Source organism: Phasianus colchicus, chromosome 8, assembly GCF_987193195.1.
Source record: "Phasianus colchicus chromosome 8, bPhaCol1.hap1.1, whole genome shotgun sequence".
NCBI classification, from domain to species: Eukaryota; Metazoa; Chordata; class Aves; order Galliformes; family Phasianidae; genus Phasianus; species Phasianus colchicus.
The window spans coordinates 23,958,888-23,983,898 of record NC_143443.1 but is presented as its reverse complement, the minus strand read 5'-3'; the positions used below and the strand labels follow the sequence as shown (position 1 = coordinate 23,983,898).

Below are 25,011 nucleotides of genomic sequence, written 5' to 3'. Positions count from 1 at the left end.
ATGTAAGTCCCTGTAGCAGGAGGTCAACATTTTATAAAAGACTTTATGAATGCAGTCGAGTTCCTCCTCGAATCAAAGGTGATCTTCAGAAGCTCCAGAAATGAAGGGAACAAGAACAATTGAGTGACTTTAGTCGTCACCATACTGCCAGTTAATTGCAGCAGGCCCCAGGCAAGACTCCTGCAGTGCAGCCCTGCGGGAAGCTGCTCAGAGGGGTGTTCAACGGCACATGGAAAGTGGGGGAAAGTTTAAGATAAGCAAACAATGAAAGTGCAGATGATGTAAGGCATACTCATAGCCAGCAGCATGGGGCTTAAGGTCGAGTTGTGGACTCCTGACCATAGTTTCCCTCTGGGGGCTTGGCTCCTTTGCTGACTCAGGATAAGGGCTCTGTGCCCAGTGCTGCCGCAGCCAGCACAAGGACAGTGACATGCAGTGGGTGCTGTTTTGCTACTGCACATAGGAAAGCTAGGTGTTGGTTAAAGCACAGAGATACTACTTGCTAATGGACCCTACTAAAGCTATGTTCTGCAGGTCAGCACACTGTATCCTCAGTAAGTTTTGAGGCTTCATTCTGTTCCACCTTATTTGTTCTCAGGCCTGAAACACGGGATCAATATCCGAACAAATTTATCCAGAGGGATGACACAGATAGGTTTTACATTCTGAACACATTGTTCAATCTACCAGGTGAGTCCCATGTGACAGTCCCTGTATCTTTGAAGCCTGTAAAGCTTTGCTAATGTCTTACTCAGCTGTTTGATTTATTTGTTTTTGCACGAACTTTCTTCTTTCATGCACAGGGCCCAGATTTAGCTGGCTGCATGGTATTATCCTTGTTTTAAAGTCTTGCTTTTCTTCTTCACAGAGACCTACCTGTTGGCTTGCCTCGTGGATTTCTTTACTAATTGTGACCGGTACACTAGGTATGTGTCCCCTCTGGTTAGACATGCTGATAATACTGTAAGATTGTTGTTATAAAATGCAATATATATAATAGAGATGCACCTGCTGTTAGTATCACTGGAGGCCTCTCAAGTGGTTTCAGTGGGGAAATGTTCAGACCTCTTATTCTTTTGATATTAAGGGATTTAGTGCTGATGAGATGCTCTGTGTGTGCAGCCAAGGCTGGTTATGTGGGTCTCCTTCATAGGGCATGCCAGTGTCACTGTACTGGCTGACACTGGTATTTGGGCCAGTTTCTAAGACCACATACATACTAAAGGATGATTACAGCCACTGCACAGCTCATTTTCAACCCATGTCCTTTGGATCCATGTTTGAGCAGGTAACTGAGAGGCTGAGTTTCCTCAGCCAGTTACCACAAGTTATAATTGAGGACTTTGTGTAATCAAAAGTGAAATATTCAGTGTAGTTTAAAAGGCTATTTCAGCAATGTATGTATTTTCCTAGCTTTCAAATAGATGTAAACATAAAAACAAGCTGCAGGTCTGGGTGCTACTGTGCAGCTGACTTCCGTGATGGGTCATTTTTGCATGTTTTGTGACAGGAAATGAAAAGTTTAATCATGTAATGTATCCATTGCTGCAGTAAAGGGGTCAATAAGAAATGAGTGTGGTAAGATAAAAATGCTCCATACGTTTTGAACCCTGCAATTGGCTACTGCAACCACCTCTTTCTCTCCACAGCTGTGAAACAGGGTTTAAAGATGGAGACCTCTTCATGTCATTCAGGAGTATGTTCCAAGATGTCAGAGATGCTGTTGACTGGGTTCATTACAAGGTGATTGCAAGAACTCCTCGAGACATCAGTAGTCATAAATGAGTTAGAGGGACTGGTTTCTAACTCTTCAGTTAAGATATTCCACTTTTGGGCAAGAGCCTTGCTTTGCCACCTAGTGAGTAAATAATAAACTGCAGTTTTATGCAAGCAAGTCAAGGTCTCTGGCACTGCAGTATTATCTCTGCTGGCTTCCTAGTTCTTTTTATTGTGCCTAGAGTCCATTTCCTTGCTATAATTTGTGGGTTTTAGAATGTATTACCATGAGGATATTTGCATTTAATGTTCACAACTTCACATTGTCACAATTTTAAAAAAAGCAATTTTATTGTCAGTATATCACAATGGTATTATCTTATGTTGTCTAAAAGCTAGCTGCATTAAATAGAATTCATCAGAGAGGAAGCCATTTTTCAGCAGACTTGTGTGCAAATTTAGAATGTAGATCTTGTGAGCATTAACGCCTCGTTCAGGACCTGATCTTCTTGTTCTTCCTCATTCAAGAGTCTGTTGGGGTGGGATGGGGAACTGTCACAGGAGATTTCTGCTCACAGTTGTACTTTTGATTGTTTGAGTCATGCAGAAGTTGGGAATCTGTTTTTCTTTCCTTATGCAATGTTATATGTTGGAGTTGGCCGCTATGGTGGTCAGTGTTGGAGACAGGTCGTTGACTGTCTTGTTTGCTATGGCAAATCTATTTTTTGTTTGTTTCTATTGTATTCCCATCTGAAAGGGTTAAAATGCTGTTGAAGTGGATTATTTACCATGGTGAGGGAATCGATGGATCACAGAGTTTGTGATGGTCCCTGCTACTCAAAGCCTCTCATCTCTAGAGTCACTGGTTCAGATTCGCCCTGGTTTGTACTTTCACAGCATTTTGAAGTGTGAAAGTTGGCATTACTGTGATGTCTCCTACATCATAAGTTTCCATCACCTCACTGGATTCTATTGTTTCTATTTCAGGGATCGCTCAAGGAGAAGACCCTTGAGAATTTGGAAAAGTACGTGGTGAAAGATGTAAGTGTGAAGTTGCTTCACTTGTGCCACGTGACATTCTGTACTGAGCAAGCAGGCAAGAAGTAAATACGCTGATTTGCTTTACTACATCACAAAACAGATAACGCTGTGATTTCTATTGTAATAACCAAAGACAAAGTGGAAAGTTCGGACGCAGCCTTTATTCTGAGCCAGTGATCCACGTGATTTCGTATTCACGTGCGCGTTTTTACGTAAAATATAAAAGCCAGAGGAAATGTTGTCATGGGACACAGGTGGATATGCTGGCCAGGCTTACGTTGTTTCTTTTGATGCTGAAAGCAGCTGTAGTCCCTCGCTCACGTTTTCTCTGCCCAAGCAATCCTCTGCTGCAGACCTCTTTTTAAAAGTAACACACGAGTATCGCTGAAACAGAAGTATTCCTCCACCATCCAGCAAAAGCATTACACAGCTCTTACAATGACAGATTGAGGGGAAAATCCTGAGACGCCCACCAAAGCCCAGCACTTTGATAAGTCCTAAAATATGTATTCAGCACATCTAACTGAGCAAGCTCCGGTGGCTCCCTTACTTTCGCCCTCTGCAGTGTGCAGGGCCCCTGTGGACCCATCATTTTATAATTATCATTCAGTTTAAATGATCTCTGTGGGCTCCTCCTTTGGTGGTGGAATACCACTTTAAAGCAGTTAACCTTGTATCTAGTTACATGCCTGCAAAATTCTTAGGAAACCGTACTGTGAGGTAATCAGCTCTTCTGGCAACAGCCCTAAGATTTACGATTCTGTAAAAATAGCTCCAGGAATAAATTCTCGCTAATTTGAGGTTGGAATCATAATACACTCCAACTCGTGGCTCATGCGAGCTCAGATTTCACCTCCTGTGGGCCCGTTTTGGGAGGAGATCTGGGGCTGGAGGGTGGTGGTAGCAGTGTCTTCCTTGTTTTGACTGATGGGATCACAGCTGAGCTGTGTTTTGCCCATGGTGTAGCTCTGTGTCTTTGTGTCTAACTGTTCTGTCCTCTGACTTGCAGGGGAAGCTGCCACTGCTGCTGAGCCGCATGAACGAAGTTGGGAAGGTGTTTCTTGTGACAAACAGTGACTACAAATACACAGATGTAAGTGCTGTGTGAACTGGTGCATCAGTATGTAATGGAATAAACAAAAGCCACCCACCTAGTGTATGGGATTTGGCAGGTGGGGAATTGGGTGCTTTCTGAACTGGGATGATTTAGTGGTGAATGCCAATTAGGTGGTGAGACTTCTCTTTTATAGTCCTGGCTTGGTTACTGACCTGGGGTAGGCCTGGCTTAAGTCGCTTTGTGCCTCTGTTCCTAAGTGAGTAAGAAGGTGAAAGAGAAAGTGACAATCTGCTCTTCCAAGTGAGACAGTTCTTAGTGGGGAGAGGTCACCAAACCCATGATCTTGAAGAGGCCAGGAGCCAGAGCAGGCTGTGTCGCTGTGCTGCTGGCTGAATGTCAGAATGTTGCCACATTGCTAAACTGAAGGATCACATGCCGTTATAAAGCACTGCAAGAGCTGAAGCAATATGCAGATTCCTGAGGCAGATGTGTTCTTTGATTATAAAAACCACCATTTTATTTCCTTTCACTTTAAGGCCAATCTATTCATTCTGTCTCCAAACTTTAGGCTACTTTCCTGTAAATGCTGAAAATAAAGTTTTGTAGCCTGAAAAGACAAAAGCAGAAAAGTATATTTTTATTAACTACTTAAAAAATACAACTTTGAATACTTTCTGTCTTTCAGAAAATCATGACTTACTTGTTTGACTTTCCACACGGACCAAAGGTATGTGGTTTCTAGACTGTAGTTCCAAAACGAGTTGATGTGCCTAATTATCTGTGTAGCTGGAAAGCATTTTAATCCTGCTTCATCAGCTGCCTGGGATTAGTTGCTTTAATCTGGTTAAAATATGCTTGCTGTTTAGCGCCCTATTTGAATAGGATCAAAGCAAATACAGTATAACAAAGAGAAAAGAGGCATCATCTAGTCTCAAACAATAATCTATGTTAGTGATAACATTATTTTAGCATTAACGCATTTTAGCTGTGGCATTTTACAGCCAGATTTCTTCCTAATCTTATACAATGTCTTGTTAAAAAATGTCTTGATGGAAGGGAAAGAGTTGTGTTAAACAGCAGAATCTTTCTTTTATGGCCTAGTTGTGCCTCTGCTATGGTAGTTCCAAAAGTTTCCTGGTGTCGTGAGGATGAAGTTCAGCCCTGAAACTTTTGGAGAGAGGCTTAGGAGCTGAATTTATACTACTTTCTCCATCTCTCATTAGGAGACTGTCTCATATTCAAAAGATGCATTTTCACACTGCGCACTGAACACAGTAGGGAGAATTTTCAGAACATGGGAAATCACGCCTGGAGTCCATCAGGCAGGGCTGTGGTTTGGAACTCTGCTCTGTAGAATAGAGTCCAGGCATTTTCCAGCTCTGGGCAAGTGTATCAGTGTGTTCTTGGAAGGCTGAAGCCACATTCAGAAATTGTGTCAGCAGTGTCATTTAGTGCATCCCTCTGCACAACAGCTGTGCTGTGACATGGCTGTTCATTGCAGTTCTCCTTCCTTTCTCAGTTTTTGCTGCTGGGCTGGGATGGCTTTGCCACAAATGAGTGCTCTAGGAGATGGCAACCAAGGGTCATGTAACAGAGGCACGAAATGGGAGATGGACCAGCTGTGTAGAAACATTATGGCTGTGGGCAGCTCCAGTTAAATTCCCTGTGATTGTTTATGTGGTACCCAGTTCTAGGGTTTGTTTTTGCTTTTGCAGCCTGGGAGTGCCCATCGGCCATGGCAGTCCTACTTTGACCTGATCCTGGTGGATGCACGGAAACCCCTCTTCTTTGGGGAAGGCACTGTGCTGCGGCAGGTGGACACGGTGAGCACTACATGGAGGGCACCTCAAAGGCTGGAGGGGCTCATATACAGTCTCTTAGTGGGAGCGGGCAGTGCTGTATTTAGGCTGGACCTGCCCTAGAAACAGAGAGTAAAGAAAGAGTGGGACAGAAAAGACCCGGAGCATCAGCTGTTCTTTACTAATGCAGTATCTCCTCCTTCAGGTGACTGGAAAGCTGAAGATTGGTACCTACACTGGCCCATTGCAGCACGGCATTGTGTATTCTGGAGGTGAGACAGAACACTTCTTGTTCTGTGAAATTGCTCTGACGTGCCCTGGTGGCCTTCATCCACTCATGAGGACTCATGCGGGGTGGCTGGGTGCTATGCCAGAATCTAGGCAGGGCTGTGTTTCGTGAAACACATCATTCTGTGCCTTTTGTGCCAAAAAAACTAGTGCTGCTCAGTGCTGAGAAGAAAGAGAGCTGTTCCTCAATGCCCTTCCCTTCCTTGCTAGGGAGGACCTGGGAAATGCCACTGCAGGGCAGGGAGTGGGGAGAGATGCAGCTGGGCCTGTTGACAGCAGTGAGGACAGCTGGGAATGCTGCACAGAGTGGCTGCACCAGGGAAATGCAATGGCTGCACAGGGCTGTCCATAATGCCCTGGGCTCCATAACTGTTACATGGCCAGGACTGCAAGGTCCCTCTGCTACATTTGTATGAAGGTGTGTGCATATTCCAAGGGAAGGTGAGTGTGCAGTGCCCTGTTGAGTTTAGCAGTTGGAGATTTCTAGGAGGAAAATGAAGCAGCTGCATCCCTAACCCTGGTCCTCAGAATGGAGCCCTGCATTTCCCTTTGGCTCCTCATTCTGAGCCAGTCTGTTCTTTGTTTCAGGCTCCTCAGACACAGTCTGTGACCTGCTGGGGGCTAAAGGGAAGGATATTCTGTACATTGGAGACCACATCTTCGGAGACATCCTCAAATCCAAGAAGCGCCAGGGCTGGAGGACCTTCCTAGTGATCCCAGAGTTGGCACAGGAACTACACGTCTGGACTGACAAAAGCGGTCAGCAGGGGGCAGGGGGGCACAGGGGAGAGATCACAGTCTTGCAACCTTTCTCCCAAACCCACCTTAGATCCTTCTTCCCTGGGACGGGGTGTTGGTGCAGCAGCTGGGTTGCTCACAGGGTCCCAGGTTTTTTGCCTGTGATCACTCAGCCTTGACTTGGCCAGGGGAGAAACTGCTGCTGGTTGGTGTTGAGCTCATCCATAACCTTGTTCCCAAAACTCCTTTGTCTCTGTAGTGCCATGGTTTCTCTAGTAAAAAGTATCTAACAAGATAGCCATTTTTTTTGTCCCTGTATTATCCGAGCCATGACTGCTCTCCAGTCTGCAGGGAATGCCTGCTTACCAGGTGCTTCCTCTTCCTTCCTCATCCTCTTCCTCCCTCTGCTACCAAAGTGCTGTTTCCCATCCTTGAGCACTACTGCTTTTCTCCCAGGTTTGCATGTTGATGTGTGAGTCGGTCTGGGGGTTATGCACATTGTCCCATGAGTGGTAGGAAGGTTTCTGTGAGGGCTGTGAAGGTTCAGTCTCAAAAACTGAAGTGGCAACCAGAAATCAAGCCCAGAGCTCAGCTGGTGGCATAGAGCACAATCGAACCCTCTCCCTGCACAATGGCTGTGATAACATGCCCCACCACGGTCATGCGGGCAGGATGGTGCATTTGCTTTCAGCCCTTTCATTTTGAGGTTAAACTTACCTTTTCCCCCTTTCTTTTCTGGATTATCCAGCCCTTTTTGAAGAGTTGCAGAGCCTGGACATCTTCTTGGCCGAGTTATACAAGTGAGTGTTAAAACACTGACAAGTGTACTGCTGCCTCTCCCAGCCTAGCAACAGCTAATGCGTGGCTCTGATGAACCCTTGGGGTTGGGTTGGCAGCACTGCTGCCAGAGCTTTGCCTCAGGCCTGGGTTCTTCCCTTGACACCAATCTTCCCCTCCAGACCAGCCTCCCTCCCTAAGCCCCCATCTCACAACATCTGGTTCTGAAAGGCTTTTCACAGCATGTATTTACCTTCTCGCCTGTAACTAGGCATCTGGACAGTAGCAGCAATGAACGCCCTGACATCAGCTCCATCCAGAGACGCATTAAGGTACCAACCATAAAAATCCCTTTTCATCCTTTTGGATCCCAAAGGGCTTGACAACCCGACCCACTGCTCAGCCCTGAAATGCTTTGCTCTGCCTTTGGGTGGGCATGGCAGGCTTTGCAAAGCCATTCTTTCTGTGGACGCAAACGGAGGAGCTTCCCAGCTCACTGGTGTCACTGGCACTCCTGAAAGGCAGCCTGGTCTGGAATAGGGTCTCCTTCCTCATGTACGTAGCACCTACTTACAGTGCTCACTGCTGCAGAGCAGGGTGCTGATGTGTGCCTGAAGGGGCCGCAGCCTCTGGTTCAGCCAGCCCTGTATGCGAGGTCCCAGCCTGTGGCGGGTGCTGGCCCTGGTGCCGCTGCTGCCTTCCCTTCTGTTAGCTGGGGCCCGGCTGTGCTTTGATGCCTTGGGATAAGAGCACACAAAAGCTCACTGGAGATCCTTGCAGGCTTCACGTAGCCCCCAGCCTTCAGTGATGCTGAGGCTGGGTCAGCTCTGCGCTGCCGCGTGCCGAGGCCAGGATTTAACCTACCCTTTGCTTGTAGAAAGTGACCCATGACATGGACATGTGCTACGGGATGATGGGGAGCCTCTTCCGCAGTGGCTCCCGGCAGACACTGTTTGCCAGCCAGGTGATGCGCTACGCCGACCTCTATGCAGCCTCCTTCATCAACCTCCTTTACTACCCCTTCAGCTACCTCTTCAGAGCCGCCCACGTCCTGGTGAGTTGCAGGCACTGGGGAGCACGCTCATGAGCTGGCAGTACTGGGAGGATGGGGTGGCATGTTCTATGGCTTGTGCTCTGGTTACCTCGCCATCTCCTCTCTCTCTTACACCTTTAGATGCCACACGAGTCCACGGTAGAACACACACATGTGGACATCAATGAGAAGGAGTCGCCCATGGCCACGCGCAATCGCACCTCGGTGGATTTTAAAGATTCTGACTACAAGCGGCACCAACTGACCCGCTCCATCAGTGAGATCAAACCGCCCAACCTCTTCCCCCAGGCACCTCAGGAAATCACACACTGCCATGATGAAGATGACGATGAGGAAGAGGAAGAGGAGGAGGAAGAGGAGGAGGAGGAAGAAGAGTAAGAAGGAAAAAGTAAAGCATTTCTGAAGATAACGTGACTCTAGCAGTGATCAGGAGGAGATTCCTATGTTGGGGCCCTTGGGGTGATGGGTTGGGGGTGTGTGATTCCTGCAAAGGCACATTTTGAAAGCGGCCGGAAACTTTCAACAAATTAACACTAATCAGGAGGAGACCTTTGTTTTCAGTTCTGCAGACGGTTCAACAAGCTGATGGATCTGCCTGGGTGGTGCACTCAGATGGCACTGCCTGCCCGTGCTGTAATGCTGCTCCCATTCCATTTGGGGATGCTGCATGATTTTTCCTTTCTCATGATGTGTTTCCATTCGAACGGTGTCCTGTAAACGGTTTTTGCCATTTGTTACATTCATGTGGAGGAGGAAGGGATGTGCTGAGCCCTGCAGGAAACACAACAATCTAACTCCTGCCGTTGGGTTGCCGCCCTTTGCTCTCCTGCATTCAAACCAACCCCACCATGTTAGCCAGGGCACTGCTGTGGCTTCCAGCTCCACGTCCACCCCTGCTTGGCAAGAGTCTCCCTGTGAATGGTTCAGTTCCTCCGTCCATCACAGATAGCAGCAGGATTCCGGCTCTTACGTGCATTTTGCAGCTGTACACATTTCAGTTTGTAGGTGGTGTTGTCCCCTCCCTGTTTCACACTCTTTCATCAGCAGCATTCAGTGCCTGATTGCCAGCGCGTTTCCCAAACAGCGGAGCCGCACGCTGTGTTCTCAACTCAACTCCTGTCCTTCCAACAGTAAATATTAACCCCACAGCTTCAAGCTACCGCTTTAGCATTACATTAGTTGGCTTGTCTTCCTCGCTGCCTGTTCCTGACCTGTGTCTGCTCAGCATCCCAAAGACAAAACCAGCCGCAAGTGAAGGGCCCAGTCTGCTGTCTTCCAGCATGCTGCTGGACATGCAGCTCTGCCCTGCAATAGAAAACAGCGTATGCCACAGTGCTGGGCAGGAGGCTCTCATCCACCCACAGCTCCATTGCCTTTAGCCCGGTGCAGAGCACAGTGATGCTGCGTCCTGGCTGAGGGGGTGACTCATGGCTGCAATGTGGGGACCGGTGTGGCTGATGGTGTGGTTCTGCCATTGCTGGTTTTTCTCTCTGTTCTGGATGCAGCTTTCCTGACTCCAGCCTGTGCCGTTCACATGTGAAGGGATTACAGTGGGGGGGCCCTCTTGTAATGAATTCGACTGTTGTTTCAGTACCATAAGCGCATTTAATCTTCTTTTTTTCTTCCCCCCCCCCCTATTTTAAAGTACCTTAGGAGAAAATAAAAATAATACACATCACCACCCTCTGAGCAGGAAATGCTGCTACTGAAGTGGCAGTTGTTCAAGTCAATAAACCATGATGTTTCTAAGAAGTGCCTGGTGCATTGTGGCACGGTGCTGGGCTGAGGGCTGGCCTGCACTGGGCAGCAGGTGGTGTGGGGGGCAGCAGGTGGGAAACAGCCCCAGCTGGAGGGGAATGCTAGAGCCAACCCTGCATCCTCACACTGAAGGCCATGCTGGGATTTGCTATGTTTAACAATCATTTCTCCAAGTAGAGCCACTTGGATTCTTCAGGCTTTAGCTCAGCAGCTGGAGAGGGCATGAGGCTGGGAGCAGGGCGGTGTGGGGAGCTCTGCACATTCCTTCTGCCTCTGTAGTCCCACAAATAGCTTGCTCCCAGCCCAGGGCTATTTCTGCCAGTGACAGGGAGATGTTGCAAGGCTGGAGCAATGGAAGGTATCTGGCCCCCACTCACTGGTGGGAAAGCAGAGGCAGAGCCTGCCAGGCCCTTCTCCCTCATCCTACCTTACCGGGCTCTGAATCACAGAACCATTGGGTCAGAAAGGATCTTAAAGCCCACCCAGTCTCACCGCCCTGTCATGAGCTGGGTGCCACCACCAGTTCAGGCTGACCAGGGCCTCATCCAACCCGGCCTTGGGCACATCCAGTGATGTGGCACCCACAGCTCTCTGGGCACCAGAGCCAGAGCTTCACCTCCCTCTGAGTAAAGAATTTCAGACAGCACATGACAGCCAGTGCAGCTGCCATCAGGAATGTCCAACAGCTAACAGAGGCTATCAGTCCCTGTGCCATGCCCAGGTGTCTCTCCACCAAAAGGGCTGGGTGTGACTGCTCCACCAGCACCCACCTGTGGGACCATCACTCCTCATAAGCCGCTCACAGTGACCCGGTCCTCGATGCTGGAACCACACAGCTGCTGCTCCAGAGAACACATGCACAGATGGTGGGTACATCCTGGGTGCTGCCAGCACCGCCTCAGTCACACTACAGTGCAGGAAAAAAGCTGGGGTCTCATCAGTCAATAAAACCCTTTTTCTGCTAACTTTAGCCAGTGCAGAGTTGGCTGTGATGCAGCCAGACCTTTCCTGCACCAGGACGGGCAGGCAAACCCATCCCCATTTCCCAGCCTCTTGTGCCCTCCCCTGCCCCAGGCTCTCCTGCCCCATTCCTCTCCTCGACACTCTTAGTCTGGCCACTCCAAGACCCTGCACAACACACAGTGGGAACGAGGTAGGGCCAAGCAGATGGTGTTCCCACTTCCCAAAAAACAAATGTGATGTATGGCAAGCATGTTGTAAATAAGGGACTTTTATTGGAGGAAGAAAAAGGCCATCAGCCTTGAGGTACCACTGCCTTTGCCACCCCCGGCTGCAGAATGGACGGCCCTCAGACCCCAGTGCAAAGAACACAACCTGGCCCTACATGATCTGGCCTCTCCATGGCTCCTGACAACTGCTGAGGAGTTAAAGGCTGCCCAGCGCCAACAGCAATTCCTGATCAGCGGAGATCTGGGGCCAGGGTCCCCGCCATCAGCCCCACCACCCACGTGCCAACAGCTGGCCCTTTGGAACAGGGGGAGGAACGGAGGAGGGAAAAATGCATAAACTGGAATGTCCAACAGAAAAAAAATCATCATTTATCTAGAAGAACAGAAATAAACAAAACGCTTTTAAACAAAATCACAAAATATACAAATAAATCAGGTACAAAATAAATAGGAAAGATTGGAAATCTACAACAAAATTAGAATAATTATAAAATTCACTTGTATGACAATCAGTATATGAAACGTATACACTTCATTCATGATTTCAGTTGTGCTTACTCAGGTTTATGTACACACATGGAAATACTGTAGTCAGAACACTACAACTCCGGAGACCCGACATAATGTACAATATGATACAGTCAGCAAAGACCACGTGCGATGGGCAATGGGACGTGGGAGGGACAGGGAAGCGCTGGGCTCAGCCACCCCGAACACGCGCTGGGCATGGGCACAAAGCTCTGCTGGGAGAACAAGCTGATGGTTTGTGCCAGGCTCCTGAATGCAGGAGAAAGGTTTTGGTTTCAGAGCCCACCGGCTGCAGAGAACCAACTCGTGGTTTCCCCGTGACACAGGAAGGTGCCCTCAAGTACTTGGGTTCAATCTATTTGGCATCCAGGTGCAAAGCAAGCTGCTCAGCTGAATGCACACGGACAGAGCACAAATACTGGGTAAAGGGATCCAGGCCTGGCTGCAGAGCAGTCACCAGGAGCCCCGCTGTACTCCCACACTGATCTTTGGACAAAACCCGAAGGCGTTCCTTCAGTATTGGCACTTCCAACTAAAGGCTGCTCAGCCCAAGCCCAGGCCCACCTCGGGGAAAGACTAAAGGAGAAGTGCTCAGGAACTGAGCTTTGGAGGACTCCGTTATAGGCTCTATCTGAAGGAAACCAGGGCCTGAAGGAAAACCTCAGAAGAGATCACAAAATTTTTCAACTGTAGCCAGAAAAGCAGTAGCTCGAGTACCTTATCTGCAAGGTGCAAAATCCCTACGGTCTGACATGAGGATAACAAGAAGGACACTGTCACTTTGGTAGAGTTTGATGCTACTGACCCAAGAAAACTTTTCTCCACCACCTGCACCCAGGCCTGCTCTAGGGAACACACCCAGGGCCCAGCCAGCTCCTAACACAACAGCATCTACACAAATCCAACACGAGAAGCTCAACCGTACCACTGTGGATCTGCAGCAGGCAGCTGTGTCCCCTCGCCTGGGTACAGCCTTGAGGACAAGACCATGAAACTGAAAACAGAAGAGCATGAGGACAAGCCCCAGGACAAGAGCAGAACACCAAGAAGGCAGCAGTGTCCCCCTGCACTGGTGCTATCTCAGGGATCACAGTGCAGGGCCCTGCAGCTGATGGACCAAGGACGCCGGGGAGCAGGGTGGGGTCAGCTCCCCAGCCCACAGTGCAGGGCTCTGCCTGTCAGGTCAGGATGAAGGCCGCTCCCTCTTCAATGCCATGCAATGATGCCTGGTTCCCACTCCCATTTGTTAAGCTTGTTAGTTCAACAACAATCAACTCTCAGTAACCGAGGACACCAGGGACCGGGCACTTCTTTGGCACTCTCTCTTTCACTATAGATTGCTCCCCACCCGCCAGTCCCAGCTTCCTACTGGCATTGGATAACGCAACAACTGGTACATAGGCACTGGTTTTAAAACCACAGATGTGTATTAGACAGCATATAAAATATGGTACATCTTTCATGTGGGAATGATCTCTACAGTCTATTTCAGCACAAGGAAGATGCACGTCCCAAGCAGTCCTGGAGAAGCTGGCTGTGCTGTCCTTAGGGCAGGTACTTACACGGGATGTTCGTCGGGGGGCAGCCCCTCACAAAGCCGCCTCTGGTTTCCTTTCCTCTGAGCTGAACTGAGCCAGAGTCCCACCAGTGCCAACCTCATCTCTGGAACTGGGCCTGCAGCTGGGGAGCAGCACAGGGCGATGTGTCCGTGGGTGTCACGGGCAGCTGAGCTTCCTGCAGGTGCCTGCTCCACCCGCACAAAAAGGCACTTAAAGAAAAGAAGAATAAAAAATGATAACAACCCTGCGGTGAGAAAAGGGGAATAAGTGTAGAAGAGGGGGGGGGACAGACTGTGGGAGCACAACGCTGAAGGAGTGGCCCAGCACAAGGCCCGCAGGTCTCAGCCCCAGGCAGGGTCTGTCAGCCCAGAGCAGCACCATGCGTGCGTGTCAGGGCACAAGGAGCACGAGGGGCAGCAGGAACACAGCTGGGATACGGCTGAAGCAAGGGAGGGAAGCGTGGGGAGGACAGGTGCTGCTGGTGGCATCACTAGGCACGGCCTGCCCTGCCGCCAGCCTCCGAGCACAGCACCCAACCCCCGTGCTCTCAGCCCTGGGAAACCTTGTCCTGAGCCCTGGGGACAACAGACAAACTGGGGTCTGAGCGAGGGGACAAACCAGAGTGCTCCATGAGCTGCAGAGGTGTCTCGCTGCACCCACCCGAGCCCCTCTGTGCTCAGCCACGTGCTTCGTATGATCTCCACGTCACCAGAGCCAGTCTCGTTTGGAGAAAGATTCTCATTGGAAAGCAAGAACATTCCTTCACTCTTTACAAAGATTTGGCAATACACAGAATTAAAAAAAAAAAAAATCATAGTTACAACAGATTCAGGTTCATTTCTTTAAAGGAAATTCAACCAACAGGAGTGTAAAAGTTATAATTCACAGTTGTGCATTTAAGATATTAGTGTTTAAAATGTCACTTCAAAGAACTCTTTGTGCAAAATTGTATCGACAGTAGAAACCATGGCGAGATGCCCTCCCGGCCCCCAGGCTGCCACCCGCCCCACAACAGACACAGTGAGCTCAGTGGCAGCAGAGCTGACACAGGAAGATGCAGTATCCTTTCTGCAAGCCAAAGCCTTGCCAAGGTCTGAGGTCAAGCCCAACGATTCCCAAAGCCACCACCAGTGCCCCATGCCACCGCGCTGACCCACGCTCCACCATGCACACACATGGCACAGGTTATGGCATCTGAGCCCACCTGAACAAAGAAGCCAGCAGTGAGCCAGGATAACCAGACCCCGTGCTGGCACTGCACAGAGCCACAGCATTTCCATCCCGGTGGAAAGAGCCGAGCTTCAGAGTGATCTGAGATGAACAGGGCTCCTCTGCTTGTGCTGGCTCCTAGCACAGGGCTGGGAACCCCTTGCCTTTGTGAAACAGTAAGACTGCAAATTCCCTGAGAACAGGGAGAAAGGATTCCTTCCCTTCCGCTGAGAGGACCATGCCTTGCGCTTCAAGCTAATTTGAAGTAGCAGCTCCCAACCCCTCCGGGTCAGGTACATATTTTCCATATGAAACACATCTACAGTCAACTATTTTTCTGGAAATTATTTCACTTTCCATTATCAGATCTCTATATATGATGAAAAAGTCATGCAAAAAAAAAAAAAAAGGCCTGGAAATTTGTGAACAGTGCAGCATAGGCAGAAGCAGGAGGTATTTGCTTTGGGATCACAAGGCTTTGGTTGGAAATTTTGGCTTTTTTTTTTTTTTTTTAATGGAAACAGACACTCAAAACAAATCCAGAACCTGCCATAAGAAGCAGAAGTCATATCCAATGGGCAGCCTCCACTTGAGCCTCCCCTCCTTTGGCAGGTGTTACAAAACAGATACTGCATCTCAAGTTCACTACCGTGTCGGTCACATCCAACAGACCTTTACATTCAGCAACACTTACAGAAACAGCAGCACAGCGAGGGGCTCACCGTGCCAAGGCAAACACCGTCACATCTCAACATTTGCTTTGGGAGAAAGTTGCAACACTGGCAACTCTTGGTGCAGTGTGGGGCGCCTCGGAGTGGTGGCTTTTAGACAGGACCCAGAACATGCTAATGCAAAGCTGATAAAGGAGTTAAGCCTCGGGGCCCTGCTTTGTGTCCCCAAGCCTGCTCCAGAGCTGCACACCCAGTTTCCTGCAGGGAGTTACTGCAGCACTGTTGTGCCTTTTCCAGCCAACATTTACCAAGGCAGACCGCAGGCACTGAAGGTGGGTGCCCCCCTAACCCAGGCAGGCACGGAGCTCTGGCAGCTGCATTTGGGGCTTCCCTGGGGGTCAGGGGAGACTATCGGGGTGTAAAGAAAGGAAAGGAGATGCTACATAATCAGGGGCCACGGGTCTTGGAACAGAGAAATCACAATACCTTGTTTACTGATCTCTGCTTGCGTTAATACTGAGGACAACATTCACATTCTGTTTGAGACAGCACTGGAAGGGGAGAGGATAAGGAGGGGGGAACGTTTTTGTTTTTGTTTCATTTGAGGACTTTAACTCCATTCACTGGACCGGGGAACATGCAATGCACAACTGCCACAGGTGCCCCTCACTGCACCAAGGCTGCATTCAGGCTTTGGGGTGGAGGACCTGGCACCTGCTGCCCCACAATGGTGGCACCTGGGCAGGAGGCTCTCTGCTCTGCTACCATGGTCATCCCTAAAATGGCTGTTAAGAGGGGCCAGAGAGAAGGAAATGCACCGAAACCACTCAATGGAAGGAATATGGCTGGGAACAGCCTAGGAATGAACCTCTCTGAATCCCTGAAGTGCAATACACTCACGTCTGGAAAGTTTTCATCAGTTCCTGGAGAGGACAGGATGCTCCCAACTCCTCAGCAGAGCTGTCCTTGCACTGGCAGAGGTTTTCTGTCACCTGGAGGATGTACTTTGGGCATAACTGTAGCAGCATCTTTTGTGTTAACACTAGAGATTTAAGGGAAGGAAAAGGACTGCTGTACTCCGTTACTAACAAACACTGCAATCTGTCCTGGCCAAGGTAACGGTGTACAGAGCACTGCAGCACGTGGGTGCTTAAAAGTTTGTTGGTTTTGGGTGCACACATTACTTCACCAAGCAGTTGTCAGGAGTGTCAACAGAAAACCACCCAGTGACTTTGGTATCGAAAATTACACCTGGCTTTCATCTCACGAGACCACAGCTTTGCTATTGAAGTCCTTCTCCCCAGAATCATCTTCAACATACACAAAGTTTTTGGAGGTCACAAAACTGTAGAGTGTAACAACGCGTTTGCCTGTTTTACAGATAAACCTTCTGAAATTTGAGAGATCTTTAAATATTAAAATAACCACTCCTTCCCTGAAACTTAACTGGAAGAATGTAATAATACTCATCCCGTGCCCCTCCAGGTGGCTAAAACCAGAGGTTCCTTGAAGCTCACTCACTCATTCTTAGGACACAAATACATACAAGTACCAGTTACTAACTTCTTTGACATGGCAACAAAAAGGAACAGAGAGAGGTGAAAAGAGGCCTAAGGACATTGGAGCCAACTCACAAAACCACAACAGAGCCTAGTTGAGGTTGGGGAGGGACAGAAACAATTTAAAACTCTGCAAAATACTCTTCAAAAACATGATCTCTCTTGAAAAAATAACCGGAGCAGTTTTTAAACTTCTCCATATGTGTCTGAGGAGGAAAAACCCAACAAGGATCAAAAATACAGATAAAAAATAAACATGATTCTACTTTGCAAGAAGTATTATCATTGTTCTCAAGGGTGGCTCACCATTCCCAAAGTACACTTGGGGCTTTAGTCTCTCTGTCTTGCTCTTTGCTCCTTTCTTCCTGTTTCTTCCTCTTCTTGCTCCCACAACGGACGCAAAAGTCTTTGGTCTCAGAACACTGGATGCAGCACAGTGTTGCAAGCACGTACTAACGGTGTCACACTCGGGGAGGAGGCAGGAAGGAGCGAGGGCTGGTCCTGCTGAGGAGATGGGATGGGTGGGTTGTGGGGAGTCAGCTCTTAGATGGCTCCTTCACTGTGCATACTGTGGTTGGGCTTGTTGTGAGTCACACAGTTCTGTTCGTTCAGCAGGTTTGCTGTCTCGTCCGGCAAACCGTCATGCAGCTCCGTAAGAGTCAGTTCGATTTTAGTGTTTTCACTGTCCGAGGACTGAGGTGTTTTGTCCATCCGAGATGCCATCAGGGCATTTTGGTACTGCTGTCTTGAGATCTGCTCCGAGCACAGAAGGAAGGAACAAAAAGAGCCAGTCATGCTTGTGCGTCTCTCACAGGACACCCCAGGAAAACGAAGAACCCTCCCTTTCCAGATGATCACACTCAACTCCTGTTCACCCAGCATCGACTCCACTTCTACAGACATCCCTGTGCTTTGCAGGAGCAGAGCACCCCAGCTGCACGGCGACGCTTCCACAGGCAGGGTGGAAGCACAGGGCTGAGTGATCACCGTGCTGCCCACAGGCATGGATTTACTCCTGTGCAATGATTTTAAAATCAGACTTCAACTTCCTTCTAACCGTGCACATTTTTAGGACCTAAAGTTCAGTGAAGTCTTTTTCCCAGCTTCAGTGAGCTCTGGAAGGGCTTTATGAGTCCTCAAAGAGCCAGAGGGCACGAGCATTAGTGCTCTTGTCTAGGATAGCAAACAAGGCAGGAGCCATCCCATAAGCTCCTGAGGTCAGGCAGCACGATGTACATGCAGACCCTTGTGCTACAACAGCAGTGGATTATCTCAGCAGATGAAAGAAGCTGAGCAAGACTTTTGGAAAGCCTGAAGTTTTTGCTTCAACACAAGAGAGACTGGAAACGGAGAGTGTCAGAAGGACATGTCACACCTCCAACAGCAAAATCCAAGCGTGTGCAAGCAGGTCACAGCCCTGGCTGTGGCATTACTTGAATTACAAGTGATTACTTGAATTACAAGGCATTACTTGAATAAATGACCATGTGACACACTGAAAACATATATTATGAGTATTCTGTCCTATGCATAAAGCAGGGTGATACAAAAAGAGGTCTGCAAGTCTGACTGCAGAGAAACCAGGCAATGTAGTATTCTTTAGACTCAGTATGAACACGGTGAGAGTTGGAAGGACTTCATACAAACCAACACGAGATGAGCAGCTGCTTTGTAGTGAAAATCACTTGCTTAGAAATAATTATTTACTGACCTAAACTGTGAAGCCCTGAACCACTGACCAGTACATTTCAATTTGTCAAGTTCTAAACAAAAGTCAGTACTCTCTTCTTAAGATCTGGCTACCTGTAGATGTGAAACAATTGATTTAGCATTCCAGTATTTCTGTTCTATTTCCTAATTTCAATACTGGATTAACTTTGACAGAAGTTGAGTACATGAGCAGTCTGAGTTTTATACAAAGAAAACGTGAAAGTGCATTTAGTTAAGAAAAGGAACAAGGTCAGCTTCTGACCATGAGATGTCAGCTTCCCTGGACTCCCAGCTGGGCTGGAATTGCTGCCAGCACTGGCTCTTTCTCATCCCACAGGACTCGCACACATTTCAGCGTGGGATGCACCACGCTGGGGGACAGAGCTGTATCCACGCAGCAACCCACTGGTAGTATGAGACATAAGTCTAACATGTGAAGTTAAGAAAAATGTCCAAGACAACTCCAGGCAGAAGGATAAGTTCAAAAGCAAGAGCAAGAACCTCGAACTGAAATAAAAATCAAGAGTGGATGAAAACTGCAACTGACACAAAATGTTTCATCCTTTAGAAAAGGGTGCTGTCAGCTAATGTAAGGTCTCCATTTCAGATAGCTCAAGGCCTCACAAGGACATGTCTTTCAGGACTAAAACAGAGAAGATATTTCCTATAATCTCTCTCCTTGAGACCTGATATCCAAAAACTTGTATGACCAATCTACTTACAGGCCTTACTGAGAAGAACACTGAAGACACCAGACACTGAGAAAAAGTAATTTAAAACGATTTTAGAAATGCTGTCTCCATAATCCTATTTGCTTAGAGGGCTACAGAGCAACCCAGAGGAAACTCCCTCCCCAGACTCTCCAGCCCACCTGCCCAGCTTTTTTCCTACCTTGACAAACTGAATGTCTGTGAGTGCTTTCACTGAGTAGTCAGGAACGTACACTTGCAGGAAGGATGCATTCAGCTGGTTGTTGCTGCTCCCTAACGTTGGTGTCACTGCGTCGATGCGATCACTTCGGTTTAAAGAGTCTGAGTGATTCAAGCCGCAGGGTCGAGGTGGAGACTTGTTTTCAGCTGGGAAACAGGCAAGAGCAAGAAGCTTCTTACATCAAGGAGAAAATATTTAAAGTCGCCAGTTTCAAAGGGCCACAAGAAATTGCAGTGTGAAACAGAAGATCGGCAAATACTTAGTCTACTCATAACTGACATGCAGCTAAATAAAATGGTCCAGAAAAAGAGCACATTTTGAATCCAGAGCTGGTGGTAGACATCAGTGAGTATGATTCAAAGAAACCTGGTTCTGTCTGTGCTACAATGGACATGCCCTGCACACGCCTGCTCACAGTGCTTCCGCTGATGAGTGGTGGCCATCAGAGAAAGGCAACTTCCCTCAGCTTCCTTACAGGAGCTCTTTGTAGTCTGACCATGCTTAATAGATTTTTTTTCTTAACCATGTATTGTTGTAACTCCGTATCAGACTTTTCATACACACTGCAGGCTTTCACTTGAAAATCTCCCAGCTATCCCTTAGGAGTATGACTGGACACAGGCATTTTGCATCCTCAGCTTCCACCTACACAGGGACCCAGATGACAGGGGACATGCAGAAATACATCCTAAAAGAGATCTCAAGCCCTTCTGCAGATAGGCTTCTCCTTGTGTGCTTGTACCGTGCACAGCAATAGAACTCTTTGGGACTGGTGAATTACTGCAGCTAAATTTTACCCCTTCAGCCTAAGCACTAATTGGCACCACCTGTACCACTCCCCATGTGGTCCCCATTCTCAGCTGAAAGATTACTTTTCAATCACCTTAAGATACAAAGCCTCTTTCAGCATTTCAGCAACAGTATTGTAAGTTTTTCACTTTTATCAGTTTTTTGACCTACAGAATGGTATTAAAAAAAAAAAAAAAAGCTAACTCAAATTCAACCGCACCTCTGCCACTGTATCACTGTAAACATCTCTTCTTGACAGAAAGATGCAGCTTGCTCTATATCTCTACCTCTAGCCTTTCCTAAACTGAGCCCTTCAGACACTTCTAGATGCATGGCAGAACCACCCTGAGTTGTCTTTTGTAGTTGTTGTTTTTTCATTATTTTCCACTTGAAAACCTCTGATGTCTTCTTTCCTTCAATTTAAGAAAAGGCAATGGAAAAATACAGGTAGTGACAACTTGGCAAATTTTCTGCAGGTCCCTATGGTAACACGGAGGAGAGGCTCAGAGGGAAGCACTCAGAGCCCCACGTGATTTCCCTCCATACCCAGCCACCATCTCAAAAACCACAGTGGGCTGTGCCCAGGTGCCTCGTGGTATATTACTGATAGAAAGGAGGAAGGACAGGCAGTTACGTGACAAAGCACACTTAGGAAAAGAAAAGGACAAAAAGACAGAACAAAGTGCCATGACTACTGAAAATCTGAGAGCGAGGACATTGCTTTTGGGATCACGCACAAGATGAGAAGGGAAAAGTTACTAAAGAAGGGGGGGTACAAGAAGAGCAGATGGCAGAAGGCACAGCACACAGGTCTGTGGTTGCTGAGCAGTGCCCAGCACATACCTGCACAGATCTTTCCTACCCAGGTTCTCCTCACCATTACGTACTGAAGATGAAGAGCACAAACCACAAGACAAACATCGATACAAGCACTTTGTGGATCTCATAACGTGGGGTTCAACGAGAGGAACTTTTTTAGAAGGACCCACCAAAAGGTATTGGGTTCAACAGAACAGGAACCACACAGTCACAGTGACCAGACTCACCATACTGGTTCCTTTCAAGAGAGATTCTTTCCGTTTTTATTTTCCATCATCGATTCAATTTTTTTTAAATTTATTTTTGTTGTTGTTGGAAAAGAAAAAGCTAGGAAAATATGCTTGGCATTTTTATTGGAAACAACTTGTATGTGCAAGGTGTATGCTTACTTATAGATCAGAAACAGAAAAAAAAGAAAAAGAAAAAGAAAAAGAAGGAAGACCTGGCAAAATAAAAGAACTAAGCTAAAAAAAAAAAAAAGATAATCAAAGCCACTGAGCTTAAGAGAAAGCCACCAGGTACTTTAATTAAAGAAAGATTATATTTCTCCCTGCTTCTTTCAAGTTTAGCAGCAGGAAACTTTAAAAGAGCAGGAAAAAATCCCCTGCAGGGCAACCACCCATAGTTTATTTGGAGTGTGTGTGAGCTTAATTTAGGGTCTGACAGTGAGATACATTTTCAAAGCTGAAAAAAGAAGAGAAAATACAGGAAGCAAATAGTGGAAATTTATGAAATGTCTGACATGTACTGACGGTTAGATGTTTCTCTTAAATATCCCTATCATATCATTATATTCAACATCATTAAAGATATCAATCGTTTTATGTCCAGGGAAACATCACTGCATCAGCCCAAACTGTTTTAGGGTTCTGCCATTCCTACATATTTTCCTGATGAGTTTCCATCATTCTCAACTACTCTGTGCATGCAGTGTCTGCAAAGCTCAGTTCTTTCCCAATTCCCAAGTTTTTAACCACATCTCAGAGCTCATTTTGACCCAATTTGTTCTCTCCTCGGTCTCTGCTTTCCAAAGGGATTTCTATGTCAACCAACTTGGTCATTCATCACGGAAAGGTCTTAAGCAAACGGGAACCAAAAACCCCGCAGGAGCTCCCACAGCCTTCTTGCACATTCCATTGCAAATCCACCCACTCAGTACATTATCACAGCATTAATCTCATTGAAAGAAAATTCAAAGTTTTTGAGCACTTGAAACGGCCAAGAAGTATTCAAACCATAGAATTTACCCATAAGAGAATATAAGAATTCTTTCATACAAGTCCTCCTTTTAAGGCAGTTCAGCAGGACATATTCCCCTCAGCCAATTGCATTTTCTTCAGGAAATTTTTCAGTTCTTAAACCTCAGTTTGGGGGAGAAGATCTTTTAAAATCTCCCATTTTAATCTCCCACCAGTTCATATAAGAGAAATCAACACATTAACAAATACATTTCCTTAAACATGTTTTCAGTTCTTCCCATTTGGACGACTCTGTCACGTCGCTACCAGTTATCACAAACAGAAGTTCAGGATACCTACCTGTGAGGCATAATTCTGTGCTGGACTTCTCCCTAACGAGCAAAGGGGTCAGATAAATACAGACTGCAGCTGACTTGTTATGGCATCAGGGCAGTCACAAGAATGGTGAAAATAGAAGCATGCGGATTTACCTGGAGAACCTGCTGCTAACAACTCTGTTCTGCTGACAACAAAGGTACGAGACAGGGACAAGGGAACTAGAAGAGGGAGAGAAAAAGGATGAGATCACGACCAGAAGGGTGGCAGCTATCCACACTCGACAGGGGAGGGAGCCAGTTCACACACTGAAGAACTAAAACCAGAAGTGCAAATCAACTGTGGAAAAGTAAAGGGTTAAAAACCAAAACAAATCAAATCAAAAAAGACAATTAAACAATTTTAGGAATGAACCAAAGAACAAGACTGTGGAATTATAGTGAAACAATTTTCACTTGCTAATTTGAATGGTCATCCAGCATAGAATGATCTGTCAGGGTACACTCATTTTTAAAATAGTTCTACAGGAGTAGTGGTGCCCACTCCAGCCTGGAAGGCAAAGACTTAAAAGAAGCCAGAAAGCTTTCATGGGTGCAGTTTCTTATGAGAATAAAACAAAAATAGAAATAAAACCAAAAGACACTTTGCAGTTCAAGTTTTCAGTAAAATGTCAAGCAAGGTTGTGATTCTCCAAGCTCATCCCTACCAGAATGGGTATGGTAGTGATAATTATCAGTCTCCAGCTGTCATTAATGAAAGTGTTACTGTTTTGTTGTTGGGTTTTTGAAAACATCCTTTAAACTCCTGTTATTGGCTTCATATTCCAGATGGAGAGAGCAGGTAAGTGACATCTCACCAGGAGACAGGGAAGGACAGAAGCTTTCCCTTGTTTGTAAAGGCTTTCACATATACTCAAAGCAACAAGAATTACTTTTATTTTTACAAGCTCAACCAAACAGAAATCTCATGGTGCTGCAACTTCTCTAAAACCTGGGGAAAAAAAACAGCAAAAAGGAGGGTTTGCTACTGGCATAACCAGCTGAAGGTAAATAAATTCAAGGTTGGTAAAGTTTTATCTAAAATAATGTATGTGCTTAAGTTTGATACAACAAATCCGAGAGAGATTCCAGGGCAGAGGCAGGGAAGGGGAGATCATTTGATCTCACAGGACTTGGGGCAACTGGTGTGGTTGTGGAATTAGCAACACGGGAAAAACAGAAACATGAGAACATTCAAACTGAACAATGCTGGCAAAACAGAGATGCCATAAATCATTTCCAAGTGTAGGTCTGATAGGACAGAAGTGATCATGCCTGATCCAGATCTATGTCTGGCCACAGTGCAAAAGCTAAGCTTCAACACTGAAGGAACAGCAAGGGTATGACACATTTGTACACATTACATATGATTCATTATGAACACTGCTGTTACTGCACAGATAAAATCCTCTCTATGTCTGCATGCTTCCAAATTTGTCAAGCCTCAAAAGGTATAAGCAAGATTGATTAACGTGCATATATTTAAGGAAGAATTACTCTTTTCTGAGTTCCTTACAAAGGGCCAGTCCAAGACTCACACAATGGCAACACAGAGCTCAGACTGTGTTTGTAGGAACTGCTGATGGCTGTACAGTTTAGTGTGGCTATACTCATAAGTTACAAAATAAATTTCATTCCAAAGCCATTCACTAGTGTTCATGTACATACATACACATAGATGTAGAGTTCCCATTAACTTACTACTAAAACAAGACGCCTCCCAAGTGAACAACAACCTGAGGTGCCTCTATGCAGGAGGAGGTGATATCTGCATGAGAAACCCTCCCTGAAGGGATCAACTGAGCACACGGCCTCTGCCAGAACTAACACCCAGCTCTTCTACCAGCTGTGGATGCCAACCAACACCAAGACCTTTGTGATCTAGAAGGTGATGCTGCTGGCATGAAATGCACATACAGGCACTATAGTGAGTGCCCACCCACTGGGGCAAGGGAGCATACTCCTGGTTGACTGTAAGGCAAATCTCCGACTCGTGTCTGTGAGATGCTGGGCTGTGCAGCTAGTATTTATGTGCTGGGAATATGCTCACATCTCAGCCTCTTCCTTTGCTGATCTCTTAGCTATATCTCTGCACAAGCTGACAGGCGCAACCTTTATATTCCTTGCTCCACTGCCCTCATTTCCCTCAGGATGGCTTTAGAAACAATGATTGGTAAAGCAAACCATATCCAAACCAGCAGGTTGTTCATACATTACACCACTAGATGTCCCTCTGCTACTAATTATTTATTCTTGCTAATTCAACG

General features: G+C 46.9%; 2 protein-coding genes across 9 annotated transcripts in view; one reads left to right on the top strand and one right to left on the bottom strand.

Moving 5' to 3' along the window:
• The window catches only part of NT5C2 (5'-nucleotidase, cytosolic II), a 56,456-nt gene extending 44,600 nt beyond the window's left edge, over window positions 1–11,856 (top strand). For all 6 annotated transcript variants that reach the window (XM_031597555.2, XM_031597556.2, XM_090145439.1 and 3 more), the window contains 13 exons: window positions 599–690; window positions 869–926; window positions 1,650–1,743; window positions 2,704–2,757; window positions 3,767–3,850; window positions 4,500–4,541; window positions 5,530–5,637; window positions 5,819–5,885; window positions 6,490–6,660; window positions 7,388–7,439; window positions 7,688–7,748; window positions 8,294–8,470; window positions 8,591–11,856. In XM_031597555.2, the coding sequence (XP_031453415.1) occupies window positions 599–690; window positions 869–926; window positions 1,650–1,743; window positions 2,704–2,757; window positions 3,767–3,850; window positions 4,500–4,541; window positions 5,530–5,637; window positions 5,819–5,885; window positions 6,490–6,660; window positions 7,388–7,439; window positions 7,688–7,748; window positions 8,294–8,470; window positions 8,591–8,848 (1,318 nt within the window). In that variant the 3' untranslated portion in view covers window positions 8,849–11,856. The remainder of the gene's footprint in view (window positions 1–598; window positions 691–868; window positions 927–1,649; window positions 1,744–2,703; window positions 2,758–3,766; window positions 3,851–4,499; window positions 4,542–5,529; window positions 5,638–5,818; window positions 5,886–6,489; window positions 6,661–7,387; window positions 7,440–7,687; window positions 7,749–8,293; window positions 8,471–8,590) is intronic.
• Window positions 11,857–15,203: 3,347 nt separating this feature from the next.
• The window catches only part of CNNM2 (cyclin and CBS domain divalent metal cation transport mediator 2), a 102,697-nt gene continuing 92,889 nt past the window's right edge, over window positions 15,204–25,011 (bottom strand). Inside the window, exons 6-8 of one of the 3 annotated variants that reach the window (XM_031597553.2) lie at window positions 22,862–22,927; window positions 19,546–19,730; window positions 15,204–17,697 (exon numbers count right to left, since the gene is read on the bottom strand). In XM_031597553.2, the coding sequence (XP_031453413.1) occupies window positions 17,488–17,697; window positions 19,546–19,730; window positions 22,862–22,927 (461 nt within the window). In that variant the 3' untranslated portion in view covers window positions 15,204–17,487. The other 2 variants (XM_031597554.2, XM_090145436.1) reach the window with 2 other exon arrangements.